This window comes from Salmo salar, chromosome 04 (assembly GCF_965601325.2).
Source record: "Salmo salar chromosome 04, fSalSal1, whole genome shotgun sequence".
Classification (NCBI taxonomy): domain Eukaryota; kingdom Metazoa; phylum Chordata; class Actinopteri; order Salmoniformes; family Salmonidae; genus Salmo; species Salmo salar.
This window is the reverse complement of record NC_138294.1, coordinates 78,169,169-78,192,628: the sequence shown is the minus strand read 5'-3', so window position 1 is coordinate 78,192,628 and position 23,460 is coordinate 78,169,169. Positions and strand designations below refer to the sequence as shown.

The following is a 23,460-nucleotide window of genomic DNA, read 5'->3' as shown; positions in this document are numbered from 1 at the left end:
AACTACACCGCCTGCAACCGCAGGGCTCTCCAGAGAGTGGTGCGGTCTGCCAGACAAATCCCCGGGGTCAAACTACCTGCCCTCCAGGACACCTACAGCACCCGATGTCACAAGAAGGCCAAAAAGATCACCAAGGACAGCAACCACCCAAGCCACTGCCTGTTCACCCCGCTATCATCCAGAAGGCGAGGTCAGTACAGGTGCATCAAAGCTGGGACCGAGAGACTGAAAAACAGCTTTTATCTCAAGGCCATCAGACTGCTAAATAGCCATCACTAGCACATTAGAGGCTGCTGCATATATATGACAACTTGAAATCACTTTAATAATGTTTACATAACTCATCTCATATGTATATACTGTATTCTATTCTACTGTATCTTAGTCTATGCCGCTCTGACATTGCTCATTCATAAATTTGCACAACCGTTTGGGGTCACTTAGAAATGTCCTTGTTTTTGAAAGAAAAGCAGATGTTTTGTTCATTAAAATAACATCAAATTTATCAGAATACAGTGTAGACATTGTTAATGTTGTAAATTACTATTGTAGCTGGAAACAGCAGTCCATGTAAACAAAACAATCTTGAAGCGTGGATTCCGATTGGTCAGACCAGCGTTGAATTGTACTTAGCACAGGTACTTCCTGTTTGAGTTTCTGCCTATGGGAGGGGAGGAGCAAAATGGAGTCGTGATTAGATTTGCCAAAGGGAGGGCAGGGGAGGCCCTTGAGGGCATCCCGGAAGTTGGAGTAGCAGTGGTTGTGTTTTAGCAGTGCGAGTACTGCAGTCAATATGTCGGTAGAGTTTTCCTCAAATTTGCTTTGTTAAAATCCCCAGTTACAATAAATGCGGCCTCAGGCTATGTGGTTTCCAGTTTGTATAAAGTCAAGTGAAGTTCTTTGAGGTTCGTCGTGGTATCGGCTTGAGGGGGGAATATACACAGCTGTATAGGGAGGTAATTCGGTCAGCATTTCATTGTGTGGTATTCTAGGTTGGGTGATCAAAAGGACTTGAGTGTCTGTATGTTATCACAATCACACCATGAGTAGTTAATCATAAAACATACACTCCCGCCCTTCTTCCCGGAGAGATATTTATCTACATAGGCGTACAGAGGCCCATTATCAGCAACCATCAGCAACCTGTGTTCCAATGTCATGTGGTGTTAGCTAATCCAAGTTAAGTACAGCTGAAAACGGTTGTGTTAATTAAAGAAGCAATAAAACTGTCCTTTAGACTAGTTGAGTATCTGGAGCATCAGCATTTGTGGGTTCGATTACAGGCTCAAAACGGCCAGAAACAAATAACTTTCTTCTGAAACTCGTCAGTCTATTCTTGTTCTGAGAAATGAAGGCTATTCCATGTGAGAAACTGCCAAGAAACTGAAGATCTTGTACAATGCTGTGTACTACTCCCTTCACAGAAGAGCGCAAACTGGCTCTAACCAGAATAGAAAGAGTGGGAGGCCCCGGTGAACAACTGAACAAGAGGACAAGTACATTAGTGTCTAGTTTGAGAAACAGACGCCTCACAAGTCCTCAACTGGAAGCTTCATTAAATAGTACCGACAAAACACCAGTCTCAATGTCAACAGTGAAGAGGCGACTGCAGGATGTTGGCCTTCTAGGCAGAGTTGCAAAGAAAAAGCCATATCTCAGACTGGCCAATAAAAAGAGAAGATTAAGATGGACAAAAGAACACAGACACTGGACAGAGCAAGATTGGAAAAAAGTGTTATGGCCAGACAAATCTAAGTTTGAGGTGTTCGGATCACAAAGAACAACATTTGTGAGATGCAGAAAAAAATGAAAAGATGCTGGAGGAATGCTTCACGCAATCTGTCAAGCATGGTGGAGGCAATGTGATGGTCTGGGGTGCTTTGGTGGTGGTAAAGTGGGAGATTTGTACAGAGTAAAAGGGATCTTGAAGAAGGAAGGCTATCACTCCATTTTGCAATGCCATGCCATGCCTTGTGGACAGCGCTTAATTGGAGCCAATTTCCTCCTACAACAGGACAATGACCCAAAGCATAGCTCCAAACTATGCAATAACTATTTAGGGAAGAAGCAGTCAGCTGGTATTCTGTCTATAATGGAGGGGCCAGCACAGTCACCGGATCTCAACCCTATTGAGCTGTTGTGGGAGCAGCTTGACCGTATGGTACGTAACAAGTGCCCATCAAGCCAATCTAACTTGTGGGAGGTGCATCAGGAAGCATGGGGTGAAATCTCTTCAGATTACCTCAACAAATTGACAACTAGAATGCCAAAGTTCTGCAAGGCTGTAATTGCTGCAAATGGAGGATTCTTTGATGAAAGTGAAGTTTGAAGGAGACAATTATTATTTAAATGTATTATTTATAATTTAACATTGACTATATTTCCTATTCACTTTGCAACTAAATTCATGTATGTTTTCATGGAAAACAAGGACATTTCTAAGTGAACCCAAACTTGAACGGTAGTGTATATATTCTTAATTCCATTCCTTTACTTAGATTTGTGTGTATTGTTGTGAAATTGTTAGATATTACTGCACTGTTGGAGCTAGAAACACAAGCATTTCGCTACACGGCCTCTGAAACACGACCTCGCTAAGCCACACTGCTCCTTGACACATTGCTCACTTAACCCGGAAGTCATCTGCACCAATGTGTCGGAGGAAACACCGTACAGCTGGTGACCGAAGTTAGCGTGCATGCGCCTGGCAATGACAAGGAGTCGCTAGAACGCAATGGGACAAGGACATCCCAGCCAGCCAAACACTCCCCTAACCCAGACGACGCTGGGCCAATTGTGTGCCGCCTCATGGGTCTGCGATGCAGTGCCTTAGACCACTGCTCCACTCGGGAGGCCCAGGGTGTTTTAGACATACAAAATGTGTGAAGTTGGAAGGTAGAGAGTGTGTTTTACTAATAATTGTGCACAACCAATATGAAGATGTGGGTAAGTTGGTATGCAACAGGAACATTATTAACCAGGAGCTATAGAGAACTTATCTTTGGTGCTGTACTACTCAGCACCTGAAGAAACCTTAAAATCATGTGACCGATACCTCCTTTGCTGCTCCAGCTCCTCTGGGGAGGGTCCATTCTGGACAGGGCGAGGGAGAGAGGAGTATCCTGAGGATAGAAACAGACAACGAGTGAGTGAGTAATGTGTATTTTAGCGGTCCAGTTTAAATACTTAAAAAATGCATCTTTCCCTTCTCCCTTTCTGACAAAATCTATCCAATGGTGTTAGGTAAAGGCTGGAATCCTTAATGGTGAAACAGCCACATTCGTTTGCGATATTAGAAGAAGTGGCTGCAGACAACAAATACTGTTTTCCCTCCTCTGACATCCCTGTAAAAAAAAAAAATCACGTTGCGCGACGCTCCTCACCTCCACTTCGACAAAAACAAAAAACACAATAACAATGGTGGTGAGGTGGACAGTGGTGCCGTTTCCCCTACTGCGGATTCCAGATCACTGATTGCAGCAAGAAAGAAATAACAGGCGAGCGACCTTCCGTTCAATTTATTTAAAATTCACAGTGAATAAACAAAATGCTTTTCACGTTCATTTATTTTTCGATATATATTTTTGGTATGCATGGTATTTTTGTCCTATATTATGGTTCATACCCGAGTCGCCGAGAGCACTCAGCACCTCCAGGGCATGCATCATGCCGTTGGCAAAGAGGGTGGCGTCCTCCTTGCTGCCGAAGTTCAGCCCCCACACCTGCCGGGCGTCCCGCCACTGGTGGAAGTTGGTTGTGGCCTGATTGTACTTCAGCCCCTTGATGATTGGACAGTTGATCACCACCTGGGAGTGTCAGGCAGGAAGTAAAAGACAATGAGAAACTATGAGTGGAATGAGAGTATGCGTTCACTGAGAGAATGTGTGTGTGGAATATAGCATGTGTAGATAAGTAAACACTGGAGAGAGAACCTAGATTGTATTTGTACCTTGCATTTCAAAATTGTTTAATCCTTGTATCCCTTCATGCTCAACTAGTGCTACAGTCAGTGCCTTACAAAATGATTTATCCCCCTTGGCATTTTTCCTATTTTGTTGCATTACAACCTGTAATTTAAATAGATTTTTATTTGGATTTCTTGTAATGGACATCCACAAAATAGTCCAAATTTGTGAAGTAAAATGAAAAAAGAAGAACTTGTTTCAAAAAATTCAAAAAAATGAAAAACGGAAAAGTGGTGCATGCATATGGATTCACTCCCTTTGCTATGAAGCCCCTAAATAAGATCTGGTGCAACCAATTACCTTCAGAAGTCACGTAATTAGTTAAATAAAGTCCACCTGTGTGCAATCTAAGTGTCACATGATCTCATACACATATATATACACACACACACACACACACACACACACACCCATACATACATACATATATATATATATATATATATATAGCCCCAGAGTCTGAAACACCACTAAGCATGGGGCACCACCAAGCAAGTGGCACATGAAGCCCAAGGAGCTCTCCAAACAGGTCAGGGACAAAGTTTGGGGAGTCTCCCACATACTTCTCCAAAACATATGGAAGAAGGTTCTCTGGTTAGATGAGACTAAAATGTTGCTTTTTGGACATCAAGGAAAACACCATGTCTGGCGCAAACCCAATACCTCTCATCACTCTGAGAACACCATCCCCACAGTGAAGCATGGTGGTGGCAGCATCATGCTGTGGGGATGTTTTTCCATCGGCAGGGGCTGGGAAACTGGTAAGAACTGAAGGAATGATGGATGGCGTTAAATACAGGGAAATTCTTGAGGGAAACCTGTTTCAGTCTTCCAGAGATTTCAGACTGGGACAGAGGTTCACCTTCCAGCAAGAAAATGACCCTAAGCATACTGCTAAAGCAACACAAGTGGTTTAAGGGGAAACATTTAAATGTCTTGGAATGGCCTAGTCAAAGCCCAGACCTCAGTCCAATTGATAATCTGTGGTATGACTTAAAGATCGCTCTACACCAACGGAACCCATCCAACTTGAAGGAGCTGGAGCAGTTTTGCCTTGAAGAATGGGCAACAATCCCAGTAGTTAGATGTGCCAAGTTCATAGAGACTTGCAGTAATTGCTGCAAAAGGTGGCTCTACAAAGTATTGACTTTGGGAGGGTGAATAGTTATGCACGCTCAAGTTCTTTTTTCCCCCCTTATTTCTTGTTTGTTTCACAAGAAAAAATATTTTGCATCTTCAAAGTGGTAGGTATGTTGTGTAAATCAAATGATACAAACCCCCCAAAAATCTATTTTAATTCTAGGTTGTAAGGCAACAAAATAGGAAAAATGTCAATGGGGGGTGAATACTTTCACAAGCCACTGTATTGATTAGATTATGGCGAAATATGTGTACAAATCCACGGGGAGATGTCAAAACTGCATTATCCTATTCTTAAAATCACAGAGATGGCAACAAGTTGTTTTTTCCTAATTTGTGGTAACACTGTACCCATAGCAGTCGGAGGAGGGGTGCTGCAGAATCCCCTGATAAAGCGCTAATAAATAATAAAAAATATATTATTTAAATCCCCCGAAATTAGTGAACTAGACCTTTATTACCACCCCCCCTAAAAAAACATTTTCTTGCAGCCATGACCATATCACAGTACTTGTGTGCCCTATCCAAACAGGTCAGTCTCACGTCAGTATTAGATTCATCCATGTTTCACAAACGTCATATTTCTAAGTTGTTCCAAACGTTAAGTTATTCTAAGTGTTTAAGGTTAAGTTTAGGCATTAACTCCAAATTCTTAAGGTTAGCCATTAACTCAATGGTTATGGTTAAGTTTTAGAATATGCTTAGAATAAATACACTGCTCAAAAAAATAAAGGGAACACTTAAACAACACAATGTAACTCCAAGTCAATCACACTTCTGTGAAATCAAACTGTCCACTTAAGAAGCAACACTGATTGACAATAAATTTCACATGCTGTTGTGCAAATGGAATAGACCAATAAAGGAGTGGTTCTGCAGGTGGAGACCACAGACCACTTCTCAGTTCCTATGCTTCCTGGCTGATGTTTTGGTCACTTTTGAATGCTGGCGGTGCTTTCACTCTAGTGGTAGCATGAGACGGAGTCTACAACCCAGACAAGTGGCTCAGGTAGTGCAGCTCATCCAGGATGGCACATCAATGCGAGCTGTGGCAAGAAGGTTTGCTGTGTCTGTCAGCGTAGTGTCCAGAGCATGGAGGCGCTATCAGGAGACAGGCCAGTACATCAGGAGACGTGGAGGAGGCCGTAGGAGGGCAACAACCCAGCAGCAGGACCGCTACCTCCGCCTTTGTGCAAGGAGAAGCAGGAGGAGCACTGCCAGAGCCCTGCAAAATGACCTCCAGCAGGCCACAAATGTGCATGTGTCTGCTCAAACGGTCAGAAACAGACTCCATGAGGGTGGTATGAGGGCCCGATGTCCACAGATGGGGGTTGTGCTTACAGCCCAACACCGTGCAGGACATTTGGCATTTGCCAGAGAACGCCAAGATTGACAAATTCGCCACTGGCACCCGGTGCTCTTCACAGATGAAAGCAGGTTCACACTGAGCACGTGACAGACGTGACAGAGTCTGGAGACGCCGTGGAGAACGTTCTGCTGCCTGCAACATCCTCCAGCATGACCGGTTTGGCGGTGGGTCAGTCATGGTGTGGCATTTCTTTGGGGGACCGCACAGCCCTCCATGTGCTCGCCAGAGGTAGCCTGACTGCCATTAGGTACTGAGATGAGATCCTCAGACCCCTTGAGACCATATGCTGGTGCGGTTGGCCCTGGGTTCCTTCTAATGCAAGACAATGCTAGACCTCATGTGGCTGGAGTGTGTCAGCAGTTCCTGCAAGAGGAAGGCATTGATGCTATGGACTGGCCCGAACGTTCCCCAGACCTGAATCCAATTGAGCACATCTGGGACATCATGTCTCGCTCCATCCACCCACAGACTGTCCAGGAGTTGGCGGATGCTTTAGTCCAGGTCTGGGAGGAGATCCCTCAGGAGACCATCCGCCACCTCATCAGGAGCATGCCCAGGCGTTGTAGGGAGGTCATACAGGCACTTGGAGGCCACACACACTACTGAGCCTCATTTTGACTTGTTTTAAGGACATTACATCAAAGTTGGATCCGCCTGTAGTGTGGTTTTCCACTTTAATTTTGAGTGTGACTCCAAATCCAGACCTCCATGGGTTGATAAATTGGATTTCCATTGATTATTTTTGTGTGATTTTGTTGTCAGCACATTCAACTATGTAAAGAAAAAAGTATTTAATAAGATTATTTCATTCATTCAGATCTAGGATGTGTTATTTTAGTGTTGCCTTTATTTTTTTGAGCAGTGCATTTAAAAAATAACTTTATCACTGGATTTGAACATGCAACCTTTTGAACCAGAGGCAGATGCTTATACACATCCACAACACTACTTGAAGGTAACAGCGCTCACTGTTTCCCCTAGTGTCCAGTTTCCACATCATCTCCCAACGTCCTCAGACATGGATGGACGTTGAATACTGACTTGTATCACGGGTGACCTGCCTGGCCCCATCTGTGGAATCAGTGAAGCGGAGGTGCATTTGAAAAACAGAGCTTTTACTGAAACTGTGCTTATATGTTAAACTATGCTAATATGCTAGGCTTAGTCTCTCTAGTCACTTGTGCTACTAGTAGTGTGGACACTTCCATTGCCCTTTCCAAAGCAATAGAGCTTTTGTAAACTGTGCTAAGATGCTAGGCTAGGATAAGCTAAACTAAAAGTTGGTCCTAGTTAGGCTAGGCTACACTAGGTCTCTCTCATCTTAGTGTGGGTCCTCCACTACCCTAGTGTGAGAGGAAGGTGTTAGCACGAGAGCAGCGGTAGTGACACACAGTAAACAGAAGTGAGATAGGGAAGCCAGAGAGAAAGAGGAAGACAGCTGACACATACAACCCAAACTATACTAATGACACTAACCTCAAGGAGCAGAGAGGCTAATGGCTGCATGTTCACAGTCTGCAGCAGACAGACAAATGACAAAGCCTAACTACAAATCTCTGAGTGTGACAGGGCAAGGAAGTGCCAAGGGGACTGGTTCCCATATGGTGTTACAGCAACACACAAGATTTACAGATCAGTCTGTCTAATAATGTTCAAGTCAGTCAGTTAGACTGTCCAAAGGTTCCAGACCAGTAGGAAAAATGTTACCCTCAAAGCACCGCATTGTTGTCTCGTGTATGTGTTCATATGTATGTACAGTACCAGTCAAAAGTTTGGACACACCTACTCATTCAAGGGTGTTTCTTTATTTTCACTCTTTTCTACATTGTAGAATAATAGAGAAGACATCAAAACTATGAAATAACACATATGGAATCATGTAGTCAGCAAATCAAAATATTTTATATTTGAGATTCTTCAAAGCAGCCACACTTTGCCTTGATGAAAGCTTTGCACACTCTTGGCATTCTCTCAACCAGCTTCATGACCTGGAATGCATTTCAATTAACAGGTGTGCTTTGTTAAAAGTTAATTTGTGGAATTTCTTTCCTTCTTAAATGAGCCAATCAGTAGTGTTGTGACAAGATGTGTGTGGTATACAGAAGATAGCCATATTTGGTAAAAGACCAAGTCCATATTATGGCAAAAACAGCTCAAATAAGCAAAGAGAAACGACAGTCCATCATTACTTTTTTAAGACATAAAGGTCAGTCAATTCAAGTGCAGTTGCAAAAACCATCAAACGCTATGATGAAACTGGCTCTCACGAGGACTGCCACAGGAAAGACCCAGAGTTACCTCTGTTGCAGAGGAGGACTTCATTAGAGTTACCAGCGTCAGTAATTGCAACCCAAATAAATGCTTCAGAGTTCAAGTAACAGACGCATCTCAACATCAACTGTTCAGAGGAGACTGCGTGAATCAGGCCTTCATGGTCGGATTGCTTTAAAGAAACCACTACTAAAGGACACCAATAAGAAGAAAAGACTTCCTTGGGTCAAGAAACACAAGCAATGGACATTAGACCGGTGGAAATCTGTCCAACCGCCTTGTCTTTGTGATGCAGAGAAGGTGAACGGATGATCTCTGCATGTGTGGTTCCCACCGTGAAGCATGGAGGAGGTGTTATGGTGTGGGGGTGCTTTGCTGGTGACACTGTCTGTGATTGATTTAGAATTCAAGGCACACTTAACCAAAATGGCTACCACAGCATTCTGCAGCGATACGCCATCCCATCTGGTTTGCGCTTAGTGGGACTATCATTAGTTTTTCAACAGGACAATGACCCAAATCACACCTCCAGGCTGTGTAAGGGCTATTTGACCAAGAAGGAGAGCGATGGAGTGCTGCATTAGATCACCTGGCCTCCACAGTCACCTAACCTCAACCCAATTGAGATGGTTTGGGATGATCTCAATTGAAAAAAAGAAAAAATGTATGTACAATGACGGCCTACACCGGCCAAACCCGGACGATGCTGGGCCAATTGTGTACCGCCCTATGGGACTCCCAATCACAGATGGTTGTGATACAGCCTGGAGTTTTTTATTTATTTAACCTTTATTTAACTAGGCAAGTCAGTTAAGAACAAATTATTATTTACAATGATGACTTACACCGGTCAAACCCGGACAACGCTGGGGCAATTGTGTGCCGCAGAGTGAAGGAAAAGCAGCCAACAAGTGCTCAGCATATGTTGGAATGCCTTCAAGATTGTTGGAAAAGCATTCTAGGTGAAGCTGGTTGAGACAATGCCAAGAGTGTGCAAAGCTGTCATCAAGGCAAAGTGTGGCTATTTTGAAGAATCTAAAGTATTTGTTTAACACTTTTTTGGTTACTACATGATTCCATGTGTGTTATTTCATAGTTTTTGTCTTCACTATTATTCTACAATATAGAAAATAGTAAAAAATAAAGAAAAACCCTTGAATGAGTAGGTTTCCAAACTTTGGACCAGTATTGTAAATGTGTATATATACACACACACAGTGCTTTCAGAAAGTATTCTGACCCCTTGACTTTTTCTACATTTTGTTGTGTTACAAAGTGGGATTAAAATTGATTTAATTGTCATTCTTTGTCAATGATCTACACAAAATACTCTAATGTTAAAGTGCAAGAAAAATTCAAACATTTGTAAAAGATTCTTAAAAAAACATGAATATATCTTGATTAGATAAGTATTCAACATCCTGAGTCAATACATGTTATTATGAACTTTGGCAGCGATTACAGCTGTGAGTCTTTCTGGGTAAGTCTGTAAGAGATTTCCACACCTGGATTGTGTAACATTTGGCCATTATTCTTTTCCAAATTATTCAAGCTCTGTCAGATTTGTTGTTGAAAATGGCTAGACAACTATTTTCAGATATTGCCATAGATTTTCAAGCAGATTTAAGTCAAAACTGTAACCAGGTCACTCAGGAACATTCACTGTCTTCTTGGTAAGCAACTACAGTGTAGACTTGGCCTTGTGTTTTAGGTTATTGTCCTGCTGAATGGTGAATTCATCTCCCAGTCTCTGGTGGAAAGCAGACGAACCAGGCTTGCCGACTAGGATTTTGCCTGTGCTTAGCTCTATTCCATTACTTTTTTAACCTGAAAAACTCCCCAGTCCTTAACGATTACAAGCATACCCATAACATGATGCAGCCAAGACTATGCTTGAAAATATGGAGAGTGGTACTCAAAGTGTTATATTTGGGGCAAATTCAATACAACACTTCGCATTCAGGAAAAAAAGTGATTTGCTTTGCCACATTATTTTGCAGTATTACTTTAGTGCCTAGTTGCAAACAGGATGCATGTTTTGGAATATTTTTATTCTGTACAGGCTTCCTTCTTTTCACTCTATCATTTAGGTTAGTATTGTGGCGTAACTACAATGTTGTTGGTCCACCTTCAGTTTCCTCCTATCACAGCCATTAAACTCTGTAACTGTTTTAAAGTCACCATTGGCCTCATGGTGAAATCCCTGAGCTGTTTCCTTCCTCTCTGGCAAGTGAGTTAGGAAGGACGCCTGTATCTTTGTAGTGACTGTGTGTATTGATACACCACCCAAAGTGCAATTAATAACTCCATAATGCTCAAAGGGATATTCAGTGCCCTTATTTGTTAGGCATTGTAAGACCTCCCTGATCTTTGTGGTTGAATTAATGCTTGACTGAGGGACCTTACAGATGATTGTGTGTGTGGTACAGAGATGAGGTAGTCATTTCCAAATTATATTAAAAACAAATTATTGCAGACAGAGTCCATGTAACTTATGTGATTTGTTAAGACATTTTTTACTCCTGAACTTATTTCGACTTGCCATAACAAAGGGGTTGAATACTTATTGATTCAAGACATCAGATTTGAATATTTAATGAATTTGTAAAAAAAATTAAAAACATAATTCCACTTTGACATTATGGGGTATTATGCATAGGGCAGTGACAAAACAATCTCAATATAATCCATTATAAATTCAGGCTGTAACACAACAAAATGTGGAAAAAGTCAAGCGGTCAAGGGGTGTGAATACTTTCTAAAGGCACTGTGTATATACAGTATATCCTGTAAAATGCATTTGATCTTGATGAGCCACCATAGTGGTTCCTCCCAACCCCACAACAGCTGTTGTAGCCATTATAGATACCCACTGGGCATACACTGGTTGAATCAACGTTGTTTCCACATACTTTCACTTAAATGATGTTGAACTAACGTGTAATAGACATTGAATTGACGTTGAATTGACATCTGTGCCCAGTAGTTTGATTAGTGAGAAGTCGGACAGAAATACTTGATGAAAGACGTGAAAGCTTAAAAAAAAGTAAAACAAACAGCTATTTTGCTCAATGGGATATCTGACAGTGCCTCCTAGATATTTCTCTGTTCATGGTGTATATGTGTCCACTACTTACCTGCTGGTCAGCCTGAATCTTGCGTCCCACCACTCGGAATGTGTTGGCCACGGGGTTGTGATAGATCTGGACCCTGCTGAAGGCCTGGCCCCCTGTGCCTGCTGGCACCCAGCGCTTGTTAGCATCATCGTACAGCATGACCGTGGCCCGCGCCTGGCAGATACTGGACTCACTGAGAGAGAAAAGGGGGGAGGGACAGAGAGAAAGATGGAGGAGAGAGGGAAAGGAATACAAGGGTAGAGGAGAGGGACAGAGAGAGAGATAAACAGGGAAAGGGTGGCAGAGAGAAAGATGAAGGAAGAGGAGAGATGAAGAGAGATAGAAACAGGGAGTGTGTGGAGGGGAAGAAAGAGATGGAGGAGAGAGAGAGGGAAGGAGTTAATTCAGTCATCTAAAATGAGGAAATAATGAGATAGCCCATTTCTGGGTACTGAGTGCAGTCAATGCACTGTTGTGGACATTGCTTTGTTGTCGATCTTGCTTTATGGCAGTAAGAGCAAGATGAGGAACTTCAGCTCGCCTAAAGGAGATTACGAAGCAATGTTTTACAGTAAACAGATACGGTAAGGAGCAACTTTTTAGCACGCCTTTTTAGAACTGTTTTTCTGGAAGCTATGCTGCGACATTTTCTCTACATTTTCCCCCACGTGGGCCAGGCCCCTATCAATTTGAGTGACCGCTAGAAAGATGCACACGCAACACAGCGAGAGAAGAGAACAATGACATGGTGCACATACATCGCATTCAGAAAGTATACAGGACCCTTGACTTTTTCCACATTTTGTTACGTTACAGCCTTATTCTAAAATGGATTAAATAGTTTTTTCTCTCCTTATCAATCTACACACAATACCCCATAATGACAAAGTAAAAACAGGCAAATTTATTTAATTAAAAAAAAAAAAAACTTTAATATTACACATGCATACGTATTCAGACCCTTTACTCAGTACTTTGTTGAAGCACCTTTGGCAGTGAATACAGCCTCGAGTCTTCTTGGGTATGATGCTCCTAGCTTGGCACACCTGTATTTGGGGAGTTACTCCCATTCTGCACAGCTATTTTCAGGTCTCTCCAGAGATGTTCAATCGGGTTCAAGCCCGGGCTCTTGCTGGGACACTCAAGGAAATAGAGACTTGTCCCGAAACCACGCCTGCGTGGTCTTGGCTGTGTCCTTAGGGTCGTTGTCCTGTTGGAAGATGAACCTTCGCCCCAGTCTGAAGTCCTGAGCGCTCTGGAGCAGGTTTTCATCAAGACTCTGTATTTTGCTCCGTTCATCTTTCCCACGATCCTGACTAGTCTCCCAGTCCCTGCCATTGAAAAACATCCCAACAGCATGATGCTTCCACCACCATGCTTCACCGTAGGGATGGTGCCAGGTTTCCTCCAGACATGACGCTTGGTATTTAGGCCAAAGAGTTCAATCATGGTTTTATCAGACCAGATAATGTAGTTTCTCATTGTCGGAGTCCTTTAGGTGCCTTTTGGCAAACTCCAAATGGGCTGTCAAGTGCCTTTTACTGAGGAGTGGCTTCTGTCTGGCCACTCTACCATAAAGGCCTGATTGGTGGAGTGCTGCAGAGATGGTTGCCCATCTGGAAGATTTTCCCAGCTCTGTCAGAGTGACAATCAGGTTCTTGGTCACTTCCATGACCAAGGCCCTTCTCCCCCGATTGCTCTGTTTGGCCGGGCGGCCAGCTCTAGGAAGAGTCTTGGTGGTTCCAAACTTATTCCATTTAAGAATGATGGAGGCCACTGTGTTCTTGGGGACCTTCAATGCTGCAGACATTTTTTGTTACCCTTCCCCAAATCTGTGTCTCCACACAATCCTGTCTCGGAGCTCTACGGACAATTCCTTCGACCTCATGGCTTGGTTTTTGCACAGTCAACTGTGGGACCTTATATAGACAGGTGTGTGCCTTTCCAAATCATGTCCAATCAATTTAATTTACCACAGGTGGACTCCAATGAAGTTGTAGAAACATTTCAAGGATAATCAATGGAAACCGGATGCTCAAATTCGAGTCTCATAGCAAAGGGTCTGAACACTTATCTAAATAAAATATGTTTTTTATTTTTAATACATTTGCTAAAAATTCAAAAAACCTGTTTTTGCTTTGCCATTATGGGGTAGATTGATGAGGAAAATAAATCATTTCACCAATTTTAGAATAAGGCTGTAAAATAACAAAATATGGAAAAAGTCAAGGGGTCTGAATACTTTCCGAATGCACTGTATCTGCACATACACTCGATGATCAAAAGTATCTGGACAACAGCTCGTTGGACATCACATTCCAAAATCATGGGCATTAATATAGAGTTGGTCCCCCACTTTGCCGCTGTAACAGTCTCCACTCTTCTGGGAAGGCTTTCCACTAGATGTTGCAACATTGCTTTTATTCAGCCATAAGCAGGTACGGATGTTGGGCGATTAGGCCTGGCTCGCAGTCGGCGTTCCAATTAATCCCAAAGGTGTTTGATGGAGTTCAAATCAAACTTTATTTGCCACATGCACCGAATACAACAAGTGTAGACTTTACCGTGAAATGCTTACTTACAAGCCCTTAACCAACAGTGCAATTCAAGAAGATATTTACCAAGTAGGCTAAAATAAAAAGTAACACAATAAGAATAACGAGGCTACATACAGGGGGCACCGGTACCGAGTCAGTGTGCGGGGGTACAGGCTAGTTGAGGTAATCTGTACATGTAGGTGAGGGCGAAGTGACTATGCATAGGTAACAAACAAACAGCAAGTAGCAGTGGCGATTTTTATGATGTGTTCAGCAGTCTTATGGCTTGGGGGTAGAAGCTGTTGAGGAGCCTTTTGGTCCTAGACTTGGCACTCTGGTACCGCTTGCCGTGCGGTAGCAGAGAAAACAGTCTATAACTTGGGTGACTGGAGTCTCTTACAATTTTATGGGCTTTCCTCTGACACCACCTATTATATGGGTCCTGTATGGCAGGAAGCTTGGCCGTTCGCGCTACCCTCTGTAGTGCCTTACGGTCAGATGCCGAGCAGTTGCCATACCAGGCGGTGATGCAACCGGTCAGGATGCTCTCGATGGTGTAGCTGTATATCTTTTTGAGGATCTGGGGACCCATGCTAAATCTTTTCAGTCTCCTGAGGGGGAAAAGGTTTTGTCGTGCCCTCTTCATGACTGTCTTGGAATGTTTGGACCATGATAGTTCGTTGGTGATGTGGACACCAAGGAACTTGAAACTCTTGACACGCTCCACTACAGCCTCGTTGATGTTAATGGGGGCCTGTTCGGCCCGCCTTTTCCTGTAGTCCACGACCAGCTCCTTTGTTTTGCTCACATTGAACCCCTCCCTATAGGCCGTCTCATCGTTGTCGGTGATCAGGCCTACCACTGTTGTGTCGTCAGCAAACTTAAATTATGGTGTTGGAGTCGTGTTTGGCCACGCAGTCGTGGGTGAACAGGGAATACAGGAGGGAACTAAATACACATCCCTGAGGGGCCCCAGTGTTAAGGATCAGCGTGGCAGACGTGTTGTTGCCTACTCTTACCACCTGGGGGCGGCCCGTCAGGAAGTCCAGAATCCAGTTGCAGAGGGAGGTGTTTAGTCCCAGGGTCCTTAGCTTAGTGATGAGCTTCGTGGGCACTATGGTGTTGAATGCTGAGCTGTAGTCAATGAACAGTATTCTCACATAGGTGTTCCTTTTGTCCAGGTGAGAAAGGGCAGTGTGGAGTGCGATTGAGATTGTGTCATTTGTGGATCTGTTGGGGCAGTATGCGTGGGTCTAGCATGTCCGGGAGGATACTGTTGATGTGAGCCATGACCAGCCTTTCAAAGCACTTCATGGCTACTGACGTGAGTGCCACGGGGTGATAATCATTTAGGCAGGTTACCTTCGCTTCCTTGGGGACAGGGACTATGGTGGTCTGCTTGAAACGTAAGTATTATAGACTCGGTCAGGGAGAGGTTGAAAATGTCAGTGAAGACACTTGACAGTTGGTCCGCGTATGCTTTGAGTACACGTCCTGGTAATCCGTCTGGCCTAGCGGCTTTGTGAATGTTGACCTGTTTAAAAGATTTTGTTCACATCGGCTACCGAGAGCGATATCACACAGTCATCCAGAACAGATGATGCTCTCGTGCATGCTTCAGTGTTGCCTGCCTTGAAGCGAGCATAAAAAAAGCATTTAGCGCGTCTGATAGGCTCGCGTCACTGGGCAGCTCGTGTCTGGGTTTCCCATTGTAGTCTGTAATAGTTTGCGCCCTGCCACATCGGACGAGCGTCAGAGCCGGTGTAGTAGGATTCAATCTTAATCCTGTATTGACGTTTTGTTTGTTTGATGGTTCGTCTGAGGGCATAGCAGGATTTCGTATCTTGTTATGGATAGGGGGCAGTATTTTCACAGCCGGATAAAAAACGTACCTGATTTAATCTGATTATTACTCCTGCCCAGAAACTAGAATATGCATATAATTATTAGCTTTGGATAGAAAACACTCCAAAGTTTCTAAAACTGTTTGAATGGTGTCTGTATAACAAAACTCATTTGGCAGGCCAAAACCTGAGAAGATTCCAAACAGGAAGCGCCCTCTCTGACCATTTCTTGGCCTTCTTGATCCTCTCTATCCAAAACAGGGGATCTCTGCTGTAACGTGACATTTTATAACGCTCCCATAGGCTCTCAGAAGGCGCCAGAACGTTGAATGATGACTTTGCAGGCCATGGCTGAAAAACAGTAGCGCATTTGGTCAGTGGTCGATCTGAGAACAATGAGACTGGTGCGCGCGTGCACGAGACTACTCCATGTTTACATTTTCAGTCTTTGAACGAAAACAAAGACTCCCGGTCGGAATATTATCGCTTTTTTACGAGAAAAATCGCATAAAAATTGATTTTAAACAGCGTTTGACATGCTTCGAAGTACAGTAATGGAATATTTTGAATTTTTTTGTCACGAAACGCGCCGGGCGTTACCCTTCGGATAGTGTCTTGAACGCACAACAAAACGCCGCTATTTGGATACAACTATGGATTATTTGGAACCAAACCAACATTTGTTATTGAAGTAGAAGTTCTGGGAGTGCATTCTGACGAAGAACAGCAAAGGAAATCCAATTTTTCTTATAGTAAATCTGTGTTTGGTGAGTACCAAACTTGGTGGGTGTCAAAATAGCTAGCCATGATGGCCGGGCTATCTACTCAGAATATTGCAAAATGTGCTTTCACCGAAAAGCTATTTTAAAATCTGACACAGCGATTGCATAAAGGAGTTCTGTATCTATAATTCTTAAAATAATTATGTTTTTTGTGAATGTTTATCGTGAGTAATTTAGTAAATTCACCGGAAGTGTTCGGTGGGAATGCTAGTTCTGAACATCACATGCTAATGTAAAAAGCTGGTTTTTGATATAAATATGAACTTGATTGAACAAAACATGCATGTATTGTATAACATAATGTCCTAGGAGTGTCATCTGATGAAGATCAAAGGTTAGTGCTGCATTTAGCTGTGGTTTTGTTTTTTGTGACATTATATGCTAGCTTGAAAAATGGGTGTCTGATTATTTCTGGCTGGGTACTCTGTTGACAATCTAATGTTTTGCTTTCGCTGTAAAGCCTTTTTGAAATCGGACAGTGAGAGTCTTGTCTTTAAAATGGTGTAAAATAGTCATATGTTTGAAAAATTGAAGTTTTCGGATTTTCGAGGAGTTTGTATTTCGCGCCACGGCCATCATTGGATATTGGAGCAGGTGTTCCGCTAGCGGAACGTCTAGATGTAAGAGGTTATAAGCGTCCGGATTAGTCTCCCGCTCCTTGAAAGCGGCAGCTCTAGCCTTTAGCTCGATGCGGATGTTGCTTGTGGCTGGGATATGAACGTACAGTTACGGTGGGGACGACGTCATCGATACACTTATTGGTGAAGCCGATGACTGAGGTGGTGTATTCCTCAATGCCATTGGATGAATCCCAAAACAGTCTGTGCTAGCAAAACAGTCCTGTAGTGTAGCATCCGCGTCATCTGACCACTTCCGTATTGAGCGAGTCACTGGTACTTCCTGCTTTAGTTTTTGCTTTTAAGTAGGATTCAGGAGGATAGAATTATGGTCAGATTTGTCAAAAATGGAAGGCGGGGGAGAGCTTGTATGCATCTCTGTGTGTGGAGTAAAGGTGGTCCAGGTTTTTTTCCCCCCTTGGTTGCACATGTGGACATGCTGGTAAAAATGTGGTAAAACGGATTTCAATTTGCCTGCATTAAAGTCCCTGGCCACTAGGAGCGAGCATTTTATTCTTTGCTTATGGCCTTATAGAGTTGTTTGAGAGCGGTTTTAGTGCCAGCTTCGTTTTGAGGTGGTAAATAGACAGCTACGAATAATACAGATGAGAACTTTCTTGGTAGATAATGTGGTCTGGAGCTTATCATAAGGTACTCTACCTCAGGCGAGCAATACCTCGAGACTTCTTTAATATTAGACCGCGCACCAGCTGTTATTGACAAAAAGACACAGACCCCCACCCCTCGTCTTACCAGAGATAGCGTCTCTGTTCTGCTGGTGCATGGAAAATCCTGCTAGCTCTCTTCGTTCAGCCACGTCTCGGTGAAACATAAGATGTTATAGTTTTTAATGTCCCGTTGGTAGGATAATCTTAATAGTAGGTTATCAATTTTAATTTCCAATGATTGCACATTAGCAAGAAGAATGGAAGGCATTGGGAGTTCTCACTCGCCTCCGGATTCTCAGAAAGATCCCCGATCTGCGTCCCCTTTTCCGGCGTCTTTTCTGCAAGCAAAAGGCGTGCATCTGGGCCTATTCCAGTGAAAGCAGAATATCCTTCTCGTCGGACTCGTTAAAAGGAAAAAGTTTCTTCCAGTTCACAGTGCGTAATCGCTTTTCTGATATCCAGAAGTTCTTTTCAGTCATAAGTAGCAGCAACATTATGCACACAATAAGTAAAAAAATAGCACAATTGGTTGGGAGAATGTAAAACGTCAGCCATGTTCTTCAGTGCCATCCCTTCAGTTGAGGTCAGGGCTCTGTGCAGACCGGTCAAGTTCTTGCACACTGATCTCAACAAACCATTTCTGTATGGACATAGCTTTGTGCACAGGGGCATTGTCATGCTGAAACAGGAAAGCGCCTTCCTCAAACTGTTGACAAAGTTGGAAGCAAAGAATCACCTAGAATGTCATTGTATGCTGTAGCATTAAGATTTCCCTTCACTGGAACTAAGGGGTCTAGCCCGAACCATGAAAAACAGCCCCAGACCATTAGTCCTCCTCCACCAAACTTTACAGTTGGCACTATGCATTGGGGCAGGTAGCGTTCTCCTGTCATCCGCCAAACCCAAATTCGTCTGTCGGACTGCTAGATGGTGAAGCGTGATTCATCACCCTAGAGAATGCGTTTCCACTGCTCCAGAGTCCAATGGCGACGAGCTTTACATCACTCCAGCAGTTTGGAACTTCAGCACTCGGCAGTCCCGTTCTGTGAGGTTGTGTGGCCTACCACTTCATGGCTGAGCCGTTGTTGTGCCTAGACGTTTCCACTTCACAATAACAGCACTAACAGTTGACCTGGGCAGCTCTAGCAGGGGAGAAATTTGATTAACTAACTTGTTGGAAAGGTGCCATTCTATGATGGTGCCACGTTGAAAGTCACTGAGCTCTTCAGTACGGGCCATTCTACTGCCAATGTTGGTCTATGAAGATTACATGGCTGTGCGCTCGATTTTATACACCTGTCAGCAACGGGTGTGGCTGAAATAACTGAATCCACTCATCTCTGCTGCCAATGACTGGAAAGAATTGCAAAAAAAATCACTGAAGCTGGAGACTCATATCTCCCTCACTAACTTTAAGCATCAGATGTCAGAGCAGCTTACCGATCACTGCACCTGTACACAGCCCATCTGTAAATAGCCCACCCAACTACCTCATCCCCATATTGTTATTTATTTTTGCTCTTTTGCACCCAAGTATTGCTACTTGCACATCATCATCTGCACATCTATCACTCCAGTGTTAATGCTAAATTGTAATTATTTTGCCACTATGGCCTTTTTATTACCTTACCTCCCTAATCTTACTACATTTGCACACACTGTATATAGATTTTCCTGTTGTGTTATTGACTGTACGTTTATTTATCCCATGTGTAACTCTGTGTTGTTTTTGTCACACTGTTTTGCTTTATCTTGGCCAGGTCGCAATTGTAAATGAGAACTTGTTCTCAACTGGCCTAACTGGTTAAATAAAAAAATAATTTGAACGTGTGTCCAGATACACTATATATACAGACAGACAGACGTATGTGAGAGAGTAGGCAATTTCCAGCGACCACTTTTGGCTCATGAGCACTACTATGCCCGGGAAAATACCAGTATCGCGATATTTATACATTGGACCTTTAAAAACCTGCTGTATGTAAAATATGGTGTGCTATAGCTTGGGAAATAAATCCGTGACTCTGGATGACAACATAATGGTTTTCCTAAAGAAGTAAAATCCTCTGTGTTTTGTTTCCTTGCCACAATACAAACGAATATCGCAATACTGGTATCGTCCCGGCCCTAAGAACTAGAGGCCTTGACCTCTAGTCCAAAAATGTTGACCTGTTCCAAAATGTACCTGGGGCTTTCCCACCCGGACCCAATATGCATCAATTAAATATAGGAGACCCGTTCCTCACGGACCCGAGGACAACTAGATCCATTCCCTATAGACCTGGTCGGATGCACACCAGGTGGGATCTATGTGAGGGAAGCAGCTGAATTTTTAGGCAACTTGATTAACCGGAGCTGATAAAGCTTGAGATAGAGAGAGGTGAGGGGCCATGCTGTGTATGTAGGCTACTGTGAGTGTGAGGGAGTGACACGGTGAGCAGGGAGGACGGCGGGAAAGTTGATACAGCAACCAACCAAGCTGACTCACGCTTTAGTAGACTAATAGCTGTCATACAGTAGCTAGGTTATTTATCATCCAATATGATTACATAGTACCGGTCTTGACTGCATCAAAATCGGGAGAAGCTAGTTATGCTAGCTAGCTAGACTAATTGAAGCAGCATGCGGTTTCTCATCCTACACAGCTACAAACAACAACAACTCCATTCAGAAGCAGCCTACCTGTTGGCTCTTGTTCATTTAACTTTTAATTAAATGTTCCATTGATTAGGCATCTCCTAACTTTATGCTCTATGACTGTAGCCTATTGCAGCTTTGATGACTTATGAATGGCCAACATCAACAAGCTACACGTGCCACTCTCGTGAAAAACAAGAGCAGCAGCATAAATTATACAACTTCTCTCTCTCTCCCTCACAACTGTATCAGTCACGTACATATCTGTACAGGTCCTTCAGGACCAGTCAGTTAAAATTACACATACCCGAGAACCGTGACAATCATATCAGACCCGACCCGTGACATTATTTACAACTCTTGATCCGGACCCGCTCGGGTCTCAGATCGGGTCTTCGTGTATAGTCCACGAATACCTCTACTAACAACTACTGGATAACAAGTATACACATGTACTGGATAATCTCTTTCAGAGTGTGCCTTTGTGGATTCTCTGTCTCAGACTCTGCTACCATGCAAGGTCACACGCGGCGTCACCACAGTAACGCGTGTGAGAAAGTCTCAGCTACTTCCTCCTCGGCAGTGTGAGATGTGAAACAATCCCTGACTTCCTGACCCGGGGAATCCGAACCCTGAACACTTCCTGCTCTCACAAACTGCTGCCTAATATGGTCTGGCTCAGTGCCCTTGGCTTGCCTAGCATCGACACAATGTAAACACACAGGTATCCACACTGCAAACACACAGGCATACACACACTGGCATACACACTGCAAACACACAGGCATACACACTTGCAAACACACAGGCATACACACACTGCAAACACACACACTGCAAACACACACACACTGCAAACACACACACACTGCAAACACACACACAGGCATACACAATATAAAACACACAGGCACACACACACACACACACACACACACACAAAGGTGCAAACGTCAAATGCACACCAGGATATGCACCCCCCAAAAAAACACCCAAAAAGCATGCACACAGGTACACACACAAGACATTATGTTCCGAGGTGGTGGGATTTAATCTTATTTCAATCTACCTCAATTAGGCAGAGACTTTCTGCCATCTATTATGCTACATTATCTGACAAGCATTTGATTGAGTACAGTGATAAAACAGTTATGACATCAACCTAAATTCTGCAGGTTCTTTAATGAAAAATCATGACATGACTGCATAACTGTTTCGGAGACACCCTTTAACCTAAAAGGCTATCTGAAAAACAACACGGTGACAAAAGTATGCAACTGTGATATACAGTCAGATATGAAAGGGTTGAAGACTAAAAACAGTATTTGATGCTCAGGTCTACCTATAGAAGGCAGTGCAAATTCCTGTTCCTCACGTGTGTGTGTGCCTTTCAACTCACCCCATTTTCCCTGTCTTCACCCATATCTCCCTCCCTCCACCTCTCTCGGTTTCTAGGAGTTGTTCTGTATCTGGGGTTGAGTTTGTTTACAGAACCCATGGTGCCTGTGGACACTGTGTGTGTGTGTGTGTGTGTGTGTGTGTGTGTGTGTGTGTGTGTGTGTGTCCAGCCCTGCAGCAGTGACAACACAGGTCACACACCACACACACCAGTGCTGCATAGAAAGTCAGAGAGAGACACACAAACAAAGACACACAGAGACACACAAACAAAGACACACAGGTAATTGAAACACCCACATACAATAGCAGAGCCACTAAAGTTATAGAACCTGTCTAAGAATAGTGGCAAGTGTGTTTAGGGCTTACTTTCAGTTCTCTCAATGTACCCTAAAATACAGAGACCCTAAATCAGAGAGCCTGACTCAACTACAGTGTTGACTTGATCTACGAGTACTGACAGATTTAGCGTTCTGCTCAGTACATATCCAAGGCCAAATGTGCCGTATGCTACTGAGAGGTCATAATATTATCATCACTTTCACACGCTTTCGTCTTCGTGTCTAAGCTTAGACAGGAAGTACACATTCACGTGCGTGCGCACACACAGTCAGACACTAGTTGACTGAGACAGACACACATTGCCAGATGGTGGTAGAGGTGTGAAAATAATTGATGGAGCGGTTACAGAATGAGACAATCGATGAGTGGAGTGTAGACACAAATTCAGTGTTGGTGCCACTGCAACTTCCTGCTCACTAGGGGAATGAATGCTATCAAACACACTGGGTGAGCATATTAGGGTGAAGTTGCCCTAGATGCTGATCTTGAGTCAGTTTTGCATTTTCCCCACTGATGGTTAAGGTTAGGTCCAGATCTGATCCTAGATCTGTACCTACTTGGGGACATTTCACTCCAGAGCCTTGTTCACTGGGGAATGCCTTCAAACACACTGGGTTAGCATCAGCTCATATATATATAAATTCACACTGAGTAAACCAAACATTAAGAACACCTTCCGAATATTGAGTTGTTGTTTTTGTTCAATGTCATACACGGGACAGTCATAGGCCTGCCTCTAGGCTAAGGAAATTCTATCTCCATGCACTTTAGTCA

General features: G+C 43.4%; 1 protein-coding gene across 5 annotated transcripts in view; it reads right to left on the bottom strand.

Annotated features, from left to right (window-relative positions):
- Positions 1-23,460, bottom strand: part of LOC106603798 (vasodilator-stimulated phosphoprotein) — a 75,800-nt gene that overhangs the window by 46,241 nt on the left and 6,099 nt on the right. For all 5 annotated transcript variants that reach the window (XR_014392218.1, XR_014392219.1, XM_045717304.2 and 2 more), the window contains exons 2-4: positions 11,883-12,054; positions 3,626-3,806; positions 3,056-3,122 (exon numbers count right to left, since the gene is read on the bottom strand). Coding sequence is in view for 3 of the 5 variants with exons in the window: in XM_045717304.2 (XP_045573260.1) it covers positions 3,056-3,122; positions 3,626-3,806; positions 11,883-12,054 (420 nt within the window). In the remaining 2 variants the exon portion in view is untranslated. The remainder of the gene's footprint in view (positions 1-3,055; positions 3,123-3,625; positions 3,807-11,882; positions 12,055-23,460) is intronic.